The sequence below is a fragment of the Lonchura striata genome, chromosome 13 (assembly GCF_046129695.1).
Source record: "Lonchura striata isolate bLonStr1 chromosome 13, bLonStr1.mat, whole genome shotgun sequence".
Lineage (NCBI taxonomy): Eukaryota > Metazoa > Chordata > Aves > Passeriformes > Estrildidae > Lonchura > Lonchura striata.
This window is the reverse complement of record NC_134615.1, coordinates 16,351,985-16,368,965: the sequence shown is the minus strand read 5'-3', so window position 1 is coordinate 16,368,965 and position 16,981 is coordinate 16,351,985. Positions and strand designations below refer to the sequence as shown.

At 39.6% G+C, this 16,981-nt stretch overlaps 1 protein-coding gene and 2 non-coding genes across 6 annotated transcripts in view; all 3 read right to left on the bottom strand.

Annotated features, from left to right (window-relative positions):
* Positions 1-16,981, bottom strand: part of CNOT1 (CCR4-NOT transcription complex subunit 1) — a 55,252-nt gene that overhangs the window by 12,895 nt on the left and 25,376 nt on the right. The window contains exons 17-34 of one of the 4 annotated variants that reach the window (XM_021541112.2): positions 16,490-16,640; positions 14,923-15,124; positions 14,271-14,417; positions 13,012-13,136; positions 11,912-12,198; positions 10,991-11,069; positions 9,531-9,761; positions 8,163-8,303; positions 7,302-7,481; positions 6,128-6,244; positions 5,629-5,739; positions 4,962-5,039; positions 4,460-4,637; positions 3,842-3,972; positions 3,185-3,481; positions 1,570-1,710; positions 1,376-1,480; positions 711-830 (exon numbers count right to left, since the gene is read on the bottom strand). In XM_021541112.2, coding sequence (XP_021396787.1) covers positions 711-830; positions 1,376-1,480; positions 1,570-1,710; positions 3,185-3,481; positions 3,842-3,972; positions 4,460-4,637; positions 4,962-5,039; positions 5,629-5,739; positions 6,128-6,244; positions 7,302-7,481; positions 8,163-8,303; positions 9,531-9,761; positions 10,991-11,069; positions 11,912-12,198; positions 13,012-13,136; positions 14,271-14,417; positions 14,923-15,124; positions 16,490-16,640 — 2,821 coding nt within the window. The remainder of the gene's footprint in view (positions 1-710; positions 831-1,375; positions 1,481-1,569; positions 1,711-3,184; positions 3,482-3,841; positions 3,973-4,459; positions 4,638-4,961; positions 5,040-5,628; positions 5,740-6,127; positions 6,245-7,301; positions 7,482-8,162; positions 8,304-9,530; positions 9,762-10,990; positions 11,070-11,911; positions 12,199-13,011; positions 13,137-14,270; positions 14,418-14,922; positions 15,125-16,489; positions 16,641-16,981) is intronic. The other 3 variants (XM_021541114.2, XM_021541113.2, XM_077786352.1) reach the window with 3 other exon arrangements.
* On the bottom strand, positions 6,673-6,811 carry LOC116184067 (small nucleolar RNA SNORA46). The gene has a single exon (XR_004148796.2). It is a non-coding gene; the product is annotated as a small nucleolar RNA SNORA46 (small nucleolar RNA).
* On the bottom strand, positions 16,028-16,163 carry LOC116184069 (small nucleolar RNA SNORA50). Its single transcript, XR_004148798.1, has one exon. It is a non-coding gene; the product is annotated as a small nucleolar RNA SNORA50 (small nucleolar RNA).

The window sequence follows — 16,981 nt, the reverse complement described above, 5'->3', positions numbered from 1 at the left end:
TACAGTACTGCCATTTGTTATACTGGCATTTTAAGTACATACATATAAGTACATGTGAAAATACCCAGCACATAATTCTATCAGTCAGAATCACAGAATGGTTTGGGTTGGAAGGACCTTAAAGACTATCTTGTTTCAACTGCCCTGCTATGGGCAGGGACATCTTCCACTAAAGCATGTTGCTCAAAGCTGCACCCAGCCTGGCTTTGAACACTTCAGGGATGGGCCATCTACAGCTTCTTCAGATAACCTCTTCCAATGTCTCACCACACTCACAGCGAAGAAGTTCCTCCTAACATCTAATCTGAACCTGTCCTCTCCAGTTTGAAGCCATTCCCCCTTGTTCTGTCAGTAAGGCCTTACATATGCATATAAAAATTTGTTAATTATCTTAAAATTCAGACTTGCCATCTACAACGTTCAAAAGTAACCTGAGATTTGAATAAAATGTTTCACTGCAATTAAAAGTACATGTAGTAATCTTAAACTGCAGAATTTGTCCCAATTTGGGTTACAAATCCCCAAGACTGGATGGAAGTTTTATGTTGCCATTACTTTGTCTTTAGAACAAATTCATTTTTTTCCAACCACTATCCCCAAGCAATACAAACACTTGACTCTTATGAGTCCTTCTAACAAAAACACAAGTTCTGCAACAATCTCCAAAACAGCTACAGTACTCTTAAGCTGATTAACTCAGAGACCTCTACCTTCATAGGCTGAGCCAAGAATCCTGTAGGCTGAGTTAAGTCATTGGTGGGCAAGAAGCCAGGGACATTGCGTGCAAACTCTTCATAAACAGCCAGCTGTTTTGGGTCCACACCTCCAACCTTTGCAGCAAAAAGAACAGGCATTTAACTCATTTATAAAACTGAGGCAGAAAAAAAAATGAGGGCAACTTGTGTAGCAGGTAGCTACTCTTAAACAAAATGGCCTAGACATTGAGTAGGATTCAACTGCTCTGCACTGAGGTCCTCCTATCTCTCCTTCCACACCTCCTTAGAGGGAATGTTGCTCTAAAAATTAAACTCACATTCCCAGAAACAGAAATAACTGAATACTGAGAAATGCTCTGCTGAAAGCATATGGTATGTCCTTTAAAGGAAGAATATAGAAAGAAGACAAAAGAAAATAAAATATAAAGACAACAAAACAGTGAGAGGAAATGCAAAGAAATAGAGACTCGAGTAATTGAGAAAATTATATAAATACTCTATTTGGAATAATGTATTTGTGTTTCCATACTCATCAAAATAACAGCAGCTTCACTGTTAGGCAAGACTAACAATATATGATTACTCAGCTGACACCGTGCCATCCACTTTCCCTTATCAGGAGGGAGAGAAGAGCAGCATCAGAACAGAAGAGAACTCACCTTTAACCTGATCTGTTCTGGCATCCGCTCAGCCTGGTATGTTAACACAACAGGATCGCAGTAGCGACGCCCCTCCTGCCTAGCATGCTTTCTGAGCTCAAATTCCTGGCAATAACACAAACACCACATTGCATTTTAGACACCCATCTGGATGTGTATGAGCACATAGGATACTTCAACAGTCCCATACTTACAGTTGCGAGCCTCTTGTCCATCTCAGGGCCTGCCTTTTCCACAGCTGTCTTCTGGATAAAGCAGCAGGCAAGCTCACAGTTATCCTGTGCTAACTGGGCAGCTGCCTGCTCCATCATTTCCCTCTGCTGTGGGGAGGCTGCCTATTGAAAATCACAATAATCAGTGAAGAATGTAAAATTTCCCTGTATATAACTAGCCTTAAAATCTGCACCACTGCTTACACAGAACACCAGCAATAATAAGGAATGCTCTTAGGATCACACTCCCTTCCCATAGAATATACAATATTAAATTTAATTTTGCATAGTTTTGAATAAAACATGTAGGCAAGACGACAGTAAAAACTTTCAACAAGGACAAAACAGCAGGAGTTCTCCATCTTCTCCACCTACCTATCTCCAGGGCACAGAAATAAAGGCTTGCTTTAGACAGACACACACAGAGTGATGCAAATGAAGGGAAAACTTTACATCACAGTAGAAGCTTTTCTACTTCCTAGGTTGTAATTGGAAAATATAAAGATGCACCATTAACAGTGCAAAACAGCAGTCCTATGCCTTTTTCAGTGGGCTCCTTTTCTGATAAGGAATCAGATTTTCTTCCTTCCTTCCCGGAGTTTTCTTTATGAGAATCCTGAACAGATGCACTCATTTTCCAAGGTGCAAAGCAGCAACTTCCACTAGAAGTCCCATCTACTTGAACCTTCTTGTCTGCTAAGAGCTCTTTCATTAATTCCTGAAAATTACACTATTTCTGTTAAACCACTTCATAACCATAAGCCAGATGAGAATTTTGAGATACCTCACACAGAGCCTTTCTGCAACAAAATGTTTTCTACAATTATCCTTTCAAAAACTTCCTTGGATTAAAACTCGATTTGTACCAACGTCATATGTCTTCAGGGGAAAAAAAACCTGATTAATTTTTAATTGATTTAATTTTTTAATTGATTTAATTTTTAATTTTTAAAGCTGTGTCTTGATCCTTCCAAGATCGTTATGCTCTTGTTGCTGATACTAATAGCAAGAATTCTGGGTGGTAGCTGCTGTTGTGGTCAGCAGTTCACAGGCTGTTCCATACTGTTTAGCTCAAACTTTCTTCATTAAGAGACCTGATAACAGCCTCTAGAAAACCCAATGAATTCACAAACTATGTAAGAAGAGTCTAAACTGCGTATCTGCTAACAGCACAAGTAAATAAAATCTGCCTGAAGCATGCATGCTGAAACAAACCAAGATATCACCAAAATCAATTCAGTCCTCCCCACTTTAGCTTTTCTACCTCAAACCCTGCAGAATGTTCAAGCCTCCAAAGCTTCCATTATGTGATTAAACTGGAGAGAACACTGGGCAAAATAAAAAGACAGTCAGGAAGTTTGTGTGTCATTTAGTAAGAGCTACCATCTCAGTTTAAGGGTGTTTGACTTGGAATCACAACGTTTTTTTCCACTGTAATTCCAGAAAAGTCATGAAATTTTACCCAGTGAATTCATGCCCATGCTATTTAAGCCACATAATTAATTAACAAGTCTGTATTGTGGAGAACTGATTTACTAATACTGGATGCCTACAGTCCAGTAAGTTGGATATAAACTCCAAATGATGGGGCTTTTACCCTCAGTGCAGTAGCAAAGCTATTTTTCAAGTTGGTAGCTATGCTCATCAGCAAAGGTTCCCTGCAGGTAATCATGGCCATGCCAGCAGTCAGATTCCTCATCATGTGGTGAGCGGCCACACGCATGCGGGACTCCTCCGAATCCAGGGCAAAGTCCTTCCTGACTATCTGCTCACAGGTCGTCATGGCAATCTTGATGGATCTGTCGACCACTGGGTGGACGAGGTCTTGCACTGCACGCTCGATCGCCTGCCGCACACACTGCTTCAGCTGCGGGTGAGCTTGGAACAGCGGAATCTGCCAGGGATTAGGAAAGGGGAGAGAATAAAGTACATTGGAATCCCACCTACCCTACACACCTGCATTTTCTCAATGACTTGTAAGTGCACTGTCATAGCATGTGCAGTATTCCTATGTTCCCCATGCAGCTACTACAGGATTTGATAAATCTGAAACTGGAACAAATTATTATTTTTCTAATCAGGTTGTAGCTGAGTAACAATGCGAAGATTCACTTAGGAGCTGAGCTGCTAACAGGACAACAGGAGCACAGAGGCTCCTTTTATACTGAAATCCTGATAGCTCCCACCAGTTGAGATCTGCATCAACCCTGGCTGTAAGAATTCCTTTAGTAAACTAAATCAGTTCTAAACTTACCGTTGGATTTAAGGTAATGTGTGGAGCCAGCCCTCCTAAAGAATAGACGTTGATATCATGATAACTGTACTGGGGCTGTGGAGGAACCGTGGCCGTACAAGTGGTGCTGGTAGCTGGAGTTGTAGAAGCAGCTGAAGAACACAAGTAGGTTTGCATTGAGACACTAGTGAAAAGCAACTGCTTATAAAACAAGTGTATAATTCTTATTTAAACCAGGAAACAATGTAGAAATAAAAGCTTTGCAGTTTGATCATGAAATCTCCTAAACTTACCAAGCAACTTTCACTCTGTATTTGCCTAATAATTAGTACCACAGTAGCTTCAGTACATTTTAAGAGAGCTGTTTATTAGGATAGTTTTAGCATCTGGTCTATTGTTAATAGCAGGGAGTCTGAGTAGCTACACAAACATAATACAGAATTAATCCTCATGACAGCTTCCATTCCCTTCCCCTCTCCAAACTCTGTAGACCTATTTCTTACAAAACTACCCAAGTGCTCCCAAGCACTCAGGAATATTAGAACAGCATATGTAGCTTCATATTTTATTTTGTGATAGCAAAACCTGTCTTATTTGAACTTTAACAGTGTGGTTCTGGATTCTATGAGATGTACTTACTAGTTGTTGTGATGGGTGGTAGCTCTTCTGGCTGCTTCACATCCTTCTTTGGAGCAGACAGCTGCTCATCCAGATTTTTCAGACGATCCTTATCTTTCAGGAGACTTCCAGGTTTCAGCTCATTGATGTCTAGTGCAAGATTCTTGCAGAGCACCTCAATCTCAAACTTCAGATTCAACTGCAAAACAACTCTTAAGTTTAGGTCATGTCACAAGGAAAATACCCGAAACATCTACTGAGCCACTTGCCTCCCCAACTCCCCATTCTAATCTCACCCTTTTCAGAGACTAATAATGACTGAGGCTCAGACAACTATCTTGATGCTGACCTCATGGAGAAGAGCTTCATCCAAGCTCTACCAAATTAAGCAATGCCCAAGCAATCTCCCCATGCTATAAAGCAGTGAGGAGGACTGCTTAGTCCTTCATAACATGCTTCTTGACTAGTATGTCAGTAAAACCTTACACTCAGAAGTTACAGAAAAAAAAATCCAGTAATTTACTTTTAGATCATGTTCCTGATGTAGCTCAGCTAAAACATTCATAATGGCCATTGTCCATGGATTTGGAGGCCTGAAGACCTACAAGAGAAAGAAGAGAGCAGGATTACAGAAACTTCTTGAATCATCTGGATAATTTATGACTAGCAGTGTTTGAAACACAAGCAGCGATGTGTGCATACAGCCATGGAAACCTTTGTACAGCTGTGATTAGAGTAGAATTTAGTATTTTAGTAATAATTATTCCAGTAATTCAGCATAACTAGAAATACATTAGAAACTTAAGTGAAAAACTGGAAACACAATGACCTGGTCCTTGAAAAATCAGTTCTATGTCAAGCAGAACTGACAAGCTGATCAGGATCAAAATGGGTGGGAGAAAAAAACCAACAAACTAGGAATAAATATATCCTAAAACCTTTTCAATGGCATCCTTCCATTTCTCAATGGAGTTCTGTTCAGGGATACCATGGTACATTTCAGCTAACACCACCTATTAAAAATGCATGGCCATGTACTTTCCCTCCACACAACTCCTTGACTTTATGCTTTTATATCCCTTTTCTTTCTCTCCACTGGATTAAATCAGTTTTCATACTGGGACAAAAGCTGATTACTTCCTGCAATATTTTGCCATTTGAGCAGTAACTGTCTGTATAAAGATACTTACCACACTCCTGACACTGGATTCTAAGACTTTGGCAACAAATGGCACTACATAAAGCAATTCCTGCTGTCCCTTAACGTATGCTTCCAGCAGTAGTGACTTCACATCCAAATCCTGAAAAAACAATGGAAGTGGGAATGAGGGTAGAGAAAACAGCAAACACATTGCACAATTCCACTAATATACTGCTTCCTTTTCAGATACAGGCAAGGCTGAGTCAAGACAGACCTTGAATTTTACAGACTGCTAAGCAGCAATTACTTTTTGAACATACATCTACATTTCAACATGGATTAATAAGCTCTTGCCAAAATAAATTTAGCTACTAACTTTTCTGATACAAAAAAAAAAAATATTTAGAAGTGTTAAATAACCAACTCTGGAGTCATACTTTGTACTTGGCACACAAAAGAGGCACCAGAAAGATTTCCAAAATAGCCTATGCTACTGCATAACAGCATACCAATTCATGCCAAGGCAATCTGTAAAGACAGAAGCTCACCGTGTGCAAGATGGGCTTATTTTTAGCCATCGTTATCATTCCCAGCCAGTGACCAAGGTTCTTTAACAAGGAACGGTCTGAGAAGTTGGCTGCAGCTTTATCTGATGTCAACAGCACCTAACAAAGAATAAAAAAAAAGATCTCAAGCAACAAGCAGAAGATAACCAGACTCCAAATCCAACAGCTGATCTGAATGAAGGTAAAATTTTAGAACATTAAGTTCTGAGCTTCAGTCATATTACAAAGATATTTGAACAGCTTTTACTTCAAGGTAGCACCCTTAGATCTGCACTGTAATGACTACAAAACTCCTTTCTTTAAAAGGATCAAAAAAAGAGGATTATTTTTCCCAGACCTTACCATTCATTCTGTTGAGACTGTTGCAACTACCCCCATAGCCGAGTGTAACTTGTGCTTCCCCTTAATGCCTCATCACAGATCTGAAGGCTACAGTTTAACCTTCCAGGGAAACCATCTCATCCACAAGTCAAAGTATAAATCATGTCATCATGTCATAAATCATAAAATAAGTATTCTGCTGCTAGTTCTGTTCCTTAACTCCAGAGAAGCATCAGCTGAACAGAGCAGGGTCAGCTGTATTCTCAAGAGCCAGGAGATGCTTTTGCACTACAGCGTAACCCATGGTGGTCAGGAAACTCCACCAAGAGGTTTAAAAATAGTGCATTCTTTACAAACTTGTTTCATCTGGTCATCACTTCTGGGCTATTGCTTCCTCCCCTCATCCACATTATTTTAGCCCTCCAATAAATTTTGGTTTTTACACCCCCATTTTCTAAACACATAATTTCCCCCCTATTCCTCTTTGGCCAAAAAAGCAGAGTGTAATTTTCTATCTTTGCACTTTCCTCCACAGAAAACAACTAGACCATAAGCAATTTCCCCCTGGGTTGTAATTTGCAAACCTCACACAAATTTGAAGTCCACCTACATAAATCAACTGAAATGCAAATTTGCCTACACAATTTATGTCTTTCATATGTTCCTAACTGAAAAGAATCCTAGTATTCCTAAAGATAATCTATAGGTTTAGTGGTAAGCCAGAAAGTAGATTTTTGAATGATATTCTGTATTTGAGGATCAGCACCACACAAACAAACAGCATGAGGACAACAGCATGCTCTCATGCTGCCTTTAGAAAACTTGCAGTACTCACCTTGATATTTCTGTAGGTTTCATTCAGAACCATTTTATTAAACTCTGGATTCTTAAGTGTGTCAAGGAAGTTTGAATATAAACTGTGAAAGTTAGGCTCAATACTGACTCTTTTCATCACAAGATACTGTGATACCCAAGGCATGAACTCTTCTTTCACTGTTTCCTTCAGTTCTTCCACCTGTGCTCAAACCAAAGACAAAGCATACCACAGAACAGATGAGAAGATAATCAAAACCTTCTGGGGTCAGCTCTGACCAACATACAGTTTATGGTCAGTCAACTGCTTCTAACACTAAGGTTGTTTTTCTACAAAAAAATAAGTATTTGAAATCAGTGTCTTATTATCCAAAGATCTGTTCGACTAGAAAGGGCTCAATCACGAAATCAGCAAGATATAACAATTCACCTTTCCTTCACTTCCCAGTTTTTTACCAGAGAAATTGAAATAAATGTTGTCACCTTACAAGTCCAAGCCATACATCCATGAGACAACAGCACAGGTGGCAGCAGGACTGTATGCCTCAACTAGTTCAGAAAAATTCCCTGAATTTCTGAATACCAGAAATTAACCTTGCAACATTTAATGGTACCCAGTCCATTCATGATGTAAATGTTTATTTAAGATTAAGAATAGGTATCTCCTACCCATCTCTCTCCTCTCCCCGGAAAATTTTATCTCCACAGATGTTTAAGCATAAAGTGCTGGAAACTATCATAATTCCTTTAGAGTGTGCTCCCTCCTGAAGTTTTTCAAGTTAGAATTTTGTAGAAGTATCATCAGCCCACACTTAAAAATGAATATATAAAAAAAGGATTAAGAGTATAAAAACTATTTTTACTAGCATTCTTTCATACTTGCCTTCTGTGTCATATTTGACTGAGACAGATTATTGAAGATGAAAGCAATTTTTTCCTGAACATTCTCTGGAGGTTCCACAATCCTCTCTGTTTGATCTGTTGCTACTAACAGCGTATCAATGTTGGTAGTATTAATGGAAGGCTGAAAGGAGAACAAGAAGTTAAGCATAAACAATACCTAGAGGTGACATCAAAAGGAACTTTTGCTCTCTTCTGTCAAGCAAAAATAGAATTGAGCATTATCAGGGGACATCTACTGTCTCGGATTCATTTTCAGCAGCACTCTGAAGTAACCAAGTGATTTTTTTATTCTAAAAATGATGATCAATACTCAGCAGAAGAATGCTGCTGCAGAAGAAGCCTCTACATGCACATATAATAGGTGCAACTGCAATGGCACCCTTTAGGCCTTTAAGCCTGTGTACAATTATAGCTTGGAGAAAAATCACAACACAATAGTGAGCAGCACTTAACACAGCGGGGAGTCTCCAGGAGCACTTCAGTGTTGATTTGGGAAGGAGAAATCCCAGAGGTTCATTCTAAGTTGCCAGCTTAAGAAAAGAGAATGTGGCCCTGGTCCCTGGAGCTGCAGCTCTGGACCACCCCAGGGCTTTAGCACCTGGTATATTGCAATTAAGGGAAAAGGTGATGCAGTTTTCAGCATCAATCCTGACTGGAGTTTAAATGGGAAAACAAACACCTCAATGTAACAAGTTTCTACATGATGTAATCAGGTGAGAAAGACATTAATAGCTACACTAATGACTGTCGCCTCAAGTGTGCTCACAACACTTTCAGCTGTATTTGGCTTTTGCCTCCTTTACAGAGACCTATTCAAAGATAGGCTCAACTTTCCAGTGCATCAGCCATCACACAGAACAGCACCATGCATCCTCAGTATCCACATGGGACCAAGTGTGCCCCAAACCTTCTGTGCAATAGCCAATTCGATCTACCAACCCTGTAATAACCCTGTCAAGCTTCAGAGTTGTTTGCACAAGTTACCAAAGACGTGAAAAACCTAATGCAGTTAGAACTGTGTCAGATGTGTGCAGTAAGTGCTCTTAAGTCCCAAGCAGAATAGCAGCTGCTAACTATTTTAAAAATCCTGTCTCAAGTCATTAACAAAAATGTTTCTGTAATTGTCTTTATAATTACAACCTCAAGAACACACTTCTATTTGACCCCAAATGATGAAAAATGCCTTCTCTCTACAAAAATGTTTGCCTTACTTTAAAAGGTTCTATCATAAATAAGGACCACAGTTTAAAAATCTGTAGTACATAAATTGGAACAAATTCTGTCTGTATGTACTTAGTCCAGAGCAGCATCTGCCTCTCTGGGAAGGGCACAATGACACAATGCTCACCGGCACATCTTTCTTGAAGCTGACTCCAGTTGGTCGGGTGATTGTAATGGTTTTTGCAACGGTGGTGGTGGTTGAGGTGGTCACTATAGTGCTGACTTGGCCAGCAAGAGGAGCTTTTGCTGGAACCTGGGCCTGGGCCTGAGCCTGGGCAAGTGCAATACTTCCAGGGGTGGTGATTGAACCCTGCATCTTCACAGGAGGATCTCTGGATTGCTGTCCATATTCTATGTACTAAAATAGGGTGAACAAGCACATACAAAATTTCACATGCAGCAACAGAACTATAGGCTGATTTTCAGCATGAGCACTATAAAGATTTGCCAACAATCCTTAAAATATTTGACAGTCTTCCCATAAAGGAATCTCTAAATATTACTGTATATTCTGATAAAGCACATCTTGTTACTATGAACTTACTGCAGAGGAACCTCCAGTTCTGCCTGTGGCCTCAACAAATTGATGTCAAGCATCACAAGACCTAACATGCTTGATATTTTAGAGAGTACTACCTAAAAAAACTCCCTACCTATCCCTCCAAGTCTAGAACAGCAGAACAAAAGATGAGAAAGAGCCCAAGAACAATGTGTGAATATCAAGAAACAGGCTACAAAGCAGGTAAGAAGCCTTCTGCAAGGACTCTTGACAGCCAGACAGAATAGTCTGCAGCTCAGCATTAATAAGCAAAACCATAGTTCAGAAATAGACAACTTATAGATATTACATTTTCTGAAATAGTTCCATAGTAGAAGATTAGTTTCTTCACCACTGCTATATATTTTCCCAGAACCTGGAAAAAGACTGTCATTTAGGGGGTACAGTCTGAAAGCTGTTAGTGAACAAGACTGCTACTGGACTTTGCACCTTTGGGTGTGAGCCTCTACCTTAATGGTAGAGCCAAACTTTTTCCTTATTTAGCTCATGCTCTTAAGCTCTACCACTGGGATCAGTTTTTCTGTATTTCTGCCAATAAAAGCACGTTCAAGTCAGACACCATGTGATGAACACTGTTTTGGACAATGAGGTATTCCCATGGCTCTCAGACCTTCAGGAAATATTTTTTTCCTGTATTATTTTATCAGGTCTAAGTATGAAGCAGTATAAAGCCAGCTGAATCACCTCTATTTTAGACTAAAACTCCAAATATTTAAGGGACTGGAATACGAATACACTGAGACACTTTAAAACCTTCATGCATGGACATGCATGCATTGGTTGATTATGAAGTTAGATTCAGCTAGTTTCAACGTAAACAACCAAAACAGATTTATGGGAGCAGGAAATGCACCTTCACCTGCCTACCCTATCCCAAAGCAAAACCTTTAAGAAAAGGCATTTGATTCTGTAGATGTAACATGGTCTAAAATCACCGCAGATGAGACTGCTTTCCCAAAGGAAAACAGAAATTTGCTCTGAAGAATTTGGCACCATAGAAAGTTAATGTTGCTTACAGACACACTCACCTCCTGCAAATGATGTGGGAACTGTATAAAGTGACTAATAGAAGCCAAGTGCTGACAATACTGGGGATAGTCCTTCAATCTGTCAGACAAAACATGCATCAGTCAGAAGCATAAGCCCACATCAGAAACAGTATTAGAGAGAAACAACTATCATGTATGTCATTCCCATACAGCACCACAGAGTTACTTCTGGACTCCTTACAGCAGCTGTGCTGTAAACAAAGCACTACCTACAAAATATTTTCTGCTGCAAAATCTATTTTAAATGAATTAAACATTAAAGCACAAGATTTATTCACAGTAACTCATCTTTTCCTACATATCTGTACTTCTTACCTAGTACACAATTGCATTTATATCCAGTGTTTGCAACAAGATTACTGGATAAATTATTTGTAGTCTGGTTCAGTGCATTTTAAACAGAAAACCAGAGCACACCTCACACCCAGAATCTTCTCTATCTGGAATTCATAAGAAGTTTTGAGAAAGAACTTTTTCTGAGATTGTTTAGCCATACTTTTCTGTGTAAAAGCAAAGTTCTAGAGCTCAGCTCTCAGTCAATCCTTCAGCAATGAACAGTGCAAATGGCACTCCACTGGAAAGCTGTGAGAGTAATTATATTCACCCCATGTCTAAAAAGCTGTTAGTTACTTCATCTAACTCAACACTTTACTGATTTTCATGGAGTCTAAGTAGTTTCAGCATCTCAGTTTGTCCCACATTTATACAGGTGTCACACTGAACATTTTAATTTGGAAAGGTTACCCTTTAACTAGCACATTCACACATTTTGTTTCGTCAGTGTATCTTTGAAGAAATCCCAAAGCTGAGCTGTGCAATTTTGTATGGCACGATTAGAGCAGGTTCAAGGTTCACAAAACAATACAGGCACTATCAGAGCTGTACCAAACCCACACTCACCTATTTTTAAATCTATCTAGTGCAGCAATACCAAAATAGTACATTTTGGATGCAAAAGGCTTTCGTAAGGCTTCAAGAACATAGCGCAGGGCCAGGCCCAATGCCATATAAGTAACCAGTCCTTTCTCTATGATGCCCCCGAAGAGACAGGCTGTTATGTGCAGCTCTTTATCTGGGTACTGGGGAAAGAAGCGATATTCCTCAAACAAATTCCTCAGCATACAGTTAAACACTTCTCGTTCCCGTTTAATGTTGGAGTCCTTAAACCTCTGCAGCATTTCCAAGACCTGGAAAGAAATCAAAGAAATTGTTACTAACAGATTTGCTTTATTTCAGCCCTTTCCCACGTTCATGTTTCTTAAGTGTTTGCAACTACTAAGGTACATTGTGCTACCACAACCACAAAATAACTGCTTCATTTTAGACAGCAGACAGACACTACATCACTACAACCAGCTTCCTCTTCAGACTTTAGTTTTCTTTTATGCAACTGTCTTCACACAAAACTTTTTTTGTGACTGCCTACACTATTACTTTCAAATTAGAAAAATTAAAATTAATGTTGTGTCTTCCATAATTTATAGCCATGAAAATATACTAAAGTAAATTTGAAGTACTTCAAAGAGTAAGTACATCAGACCAATAATTACTCTCATAGAGACTAACAGAAATAATTATCAAAAGCTCAGAAGGTAGACCTTAGGATACTTTTATGTATCTGGATCTTGTAGCCATTTTTACAAAGTTTAAAACCAAATACATTTAAGATAATTTATATAGACTATTTAAAGGCACTCTTTAGCACTTATTTTCAATAAAAAAGCTTCCACACCACACTGAATCCTTCCCAATTAGCAGCATTTTAGAAGTGTTAATTAGAAATCTGAAGTCTTCAATCCAGACAAGTCAAAGCTGAATGTAATGAACAACTGCAAGTTTACTGTGAAAACACCTTCAACCAAGCAAAAAAGCAGTGCTGCAAGCATCCACCACGAGCCCTTTATTATTTCCCACTAAAAATAATACATGAAGGAATAATTACAATCCACTTTATTGCAAGTCTCTGGCAGGTGCTGTAACTGGTGCAGAAGGGAACTCACCTCATCCACAGACATGGTTGGGTGTGGTGGATGGTTGTAAATACGCTGGAAGTAGCTGTTTGCCTCATCATCTATTTCTTTGCTAAAGTGCTGATTAGCCTCTGGCCACACCTGAGATAAGTCAGCTGTTAAAAAAAAGAACAGGTATCATACTCAGGACAACTTCAGACAGTCAGAATTTCATCTAGTTGTTTTCAACTCTTCCACCAATCTATACAGAACTGCTAGTTCTTCTGAAGAGCAGGATATTTAACCTTCCCAGTAAACAGAAACTGCTGAAACTGCTATTTAAAAATCTGTTTTCAATATGCTATATTTATTCAAAAAACTGCATCCTAAGATAGCAATAACCTCACACTGCTCTACTCCTAGAACCCAGCACACCCCAAGCTAACCTCAGCTGACAGCTAAATAACTGAAAGCAGAACAGTCTAGAATAAAGCATGCTACACAACACTAACATGCACACAACCTTGCACACAAACTTTCAGGCCAGCCAGTGAGCTTCCAATAAGTTTCTATTGAATGTTCAAGACCCAGAATATAAACCAGTGGTGATTACAGCTACCTCCACTGTACATCTCTAGAGACAGGTAAGTTTGCTGTAATTGCATATGGCTTCTTTGATAGCTCCTCTGTAAAAGCAATGTGGAAGGTTTAGCATATGGCTGTGCTTCCTCACCATTTTACTGCTTCAGCATCTCACTGTGAGCATGCTGCAGAGGCACAAGTGAGTTAAGGATAATGGCTTAGTGTAAAGAACCAGATCAGTCCTTTCAAAAACTATCTTTCCACCAGCTTTTGTTCATCTTATTTGTATCCAATGTTGCAGTCTATTTCACTGTTTCACCTGTCAAGTTCTCTGCTGCAATAGGACCTTACCCAGGTTTAACCTTGTTACAAACAAAACAAAAAACACCCTGGTAGCAGGCACATAAAATTCTCTGCCAAGAGTAGGACAACACTTTTGTTCAAAACACAGCACAGCAGAAAAAGGACAGAAACATACTATTCATGTAAATCCATAACACATTATATTTTTATGCTAATGGATTCTTTTTTAACACCACCCCCACCATGGACATTTGGCATGCTCTTGGGATACACATTTAGAAGTACCTTTTTCATACTAATATAATAATACAAGAGCCACACTTCTAAGATTTACCACCTACAGATCAAAGCTTTCCCTGAAGGAAACACAGATTAACTGCAGACCACAGTCACACTTCACAGCCACAGACAACACTACCACTTACAAGGTTTCATCTTACTCTGCTGGAATGTAGGCTGGTTCAGTCCAGATGTGCTCAGCTTCCTTTGCACGAATGGATCATTGTTCACCGCAGGAAGGCCCAGGGCTCCAGTTCCTATGCCAGTCAGGCTACCCGTAGTAAGACCACCTACTAAAAAGCAAACCTGTAGTAAGACCACTAGCTGAAAGCAAGCAATTGATCATCTCAGCTGCACCCTCACAGTATCCACTTACCACTCCTCCTAGCACTTGTAATTTCCAAGAACTCAGAGCTTTATAGCCTCATTGCTGTCTAATATCAAACAGTTTTAACATAAGCAGTTCTTCGTCTCTGCCCATCCCAAAATAATGCTGCTATATTTGTCAAAACACTCATCCTCTTGACTCAAACCTTTTACCTACTGCAGCTCTAACACTCTGAAGTGCTGTTTCAGCAATGACCCAGGCGTGAGGACTCCTCACTCCATATCGGAGTGTAACTCCCCTCCCTACGACATAGCTTGTCATCCAGTGTGACTTCCCACCCTTAAAGGGGAGGAAGCACCCAACCTTCCCTTAAGGAGTGGGCTGTCACATTCAGTATTTCCAGCCACAGCAACAACAGTGCCTTAGCTGTGCCATGTCAAAAACAAACCACTCCACCCGAAGAGTAGTACCTGGAAGCTGTGAAGAAAGTCCTCCGATGCCACTGAAACCGGTTGTCTGGTTTTGGGTGGAAAGAGGCGGGAATGCTTTTGCTGGTGATTGAGGAGTACTGAATGCAGAGCCCAAGTTTGGAGGGAAGCCTTGCATGCTCTGGGTGTGAGGAGCAGCTGAGCCACCCAAACTAAGAGAGGCCATTCCTGCAAGCGAGTCGATCTGAATGAAGAAAGGAAAATTATACAAACTCCATAAAACACAACCCAAATGATTTTTGGCATGTTTTGTACAAAGACGGCTACATATCAAAACATTTATGAGTAAAGCTCTTCTGCATGGTTACTGTAAATTCTGAAGTCATCCAGATCACCCCAAAAGACTAGTTTGTCTACAGAAGACACTCTTATTTTTCTTCTTTAATCACATTAAATCCTGTTCTCTCATAGGCTCTACAGAAAGCCTGATTATTCCAGTCTGTAGTTGAACGTAACACAACAGTAAATGCTTACAATAAGCAGCACTTACTTCTACTCACAGATCTTTGTACTAGAGTAGTTTATGCTCTGCAGTTTGCAATCTCAGACCTCACCTTAAGACTTACAAAGCTGTTTCATTTCAAACTTAACAATATTTTTGACTGTCTGAAGGATCCTACTATGCCAACTTTTCACAGATAAATACCTGCTTGAATTCTACAATAAAAAACATTAAGACCTGGTTTATGGATAGGAGGGAAGGCACAATACAGTCTGCCAAAGCAGTAAGTTAAGGAACTGATTAGGAATAGCACAAAATGGTATTACCCAAAAGACAACATGACTACAGAATAAAAATTGCTGCTGTTTGTTCACGAGTTATTTGTAGCAGGTTGCCAAGATATTTGGTACAACTGATGAGCAACTTTAATAAAGCAACAATTCAAATTAAAACCACTATCTGCATTTAGTTTATGTAATCTACTGACAATTCAGTCATTCTTAAATGCAGAAATGTCACTATTTAATATGAAATACTTTTCACCAGTTAAAAATCTGCCATTGAATGTAACTGCTAGAAGCAAAACCTGTCTGTAATGTGTTGCTCCCAGAGGAGGAAGGGATGATGAGTGGCAGGGATTAACTGAAATGTACCTTGTTTTTAAAAGAGCAGTTCAGTTGAGAGCTGAAGAGCCCCAGTTATAACAAGTCCTTATGCTCTAGCACTGTGGCTTGGCCCGTGAAGCTACAAACAAGACACATCAGGTTCAAAGGCAGTGCTTAATTCTCAGAAGTCCTAGTAAATTTTAGCACTTTAAAAGAAAGCCTCAGTTATTTTAAGTAAACCAAATATCTGTCCCTCCTCAGTGCTCCCATCCGGTAATACTTCACAGTTACTTCTTACAGACATCAGTGAAGTGAAAGACAGTTCTGAACTACATCCCTCAGACATTATTCTCTAGTTACAAGCAAGCTATCAAGACATGCAAGCACAAAACTACGTGTAGATGATGTTTGACTTAGTCCTGCAGAAAGAGCTCAACTAGTACAGCAGAACTAGCACTACATCAACACCATCTTCTGAAAATGCAGCATGTGATTGTTCTACCTGCACAGGAGAGATGGCATCCAAGCTGCTGGCGCTGGGCGGGCGTCCTTTGGGCATGACTCCAGGTGGGGGCTGTCGAGCCTTGTTCATGACATTACTGCAGTTTGCTACCATGGTGAGGATCGTCTCTGACAGCTCCGGAGAAACACTCCTGGGATGCAGAAGCACGACAGTGAGCCACGTAACAGTCACAAAAATAAGGCCCTTATTTGATTTTCCTCAAGAAATTCAGGCCATATTTCACAAAAAGAAGCTGCAAAACATAGCCAGCAAAAGCTACATTTTGTTATTAGAAAAGCTTGCCTTAGATAATTTTCCAAGAGAAACAGCTACATTTAAATAGAAAAGTTTAAACTGTAGTTCTACAACAATCTCTAATAGACTATTCTTTTGGTTTTGGTGATTCAAATACTCCTTTACAGTTAACATCAGCAAGTAAGGGCTTACTGGGATATGTACCTACATGACTCCAACACATTCTTGAAGAACCTA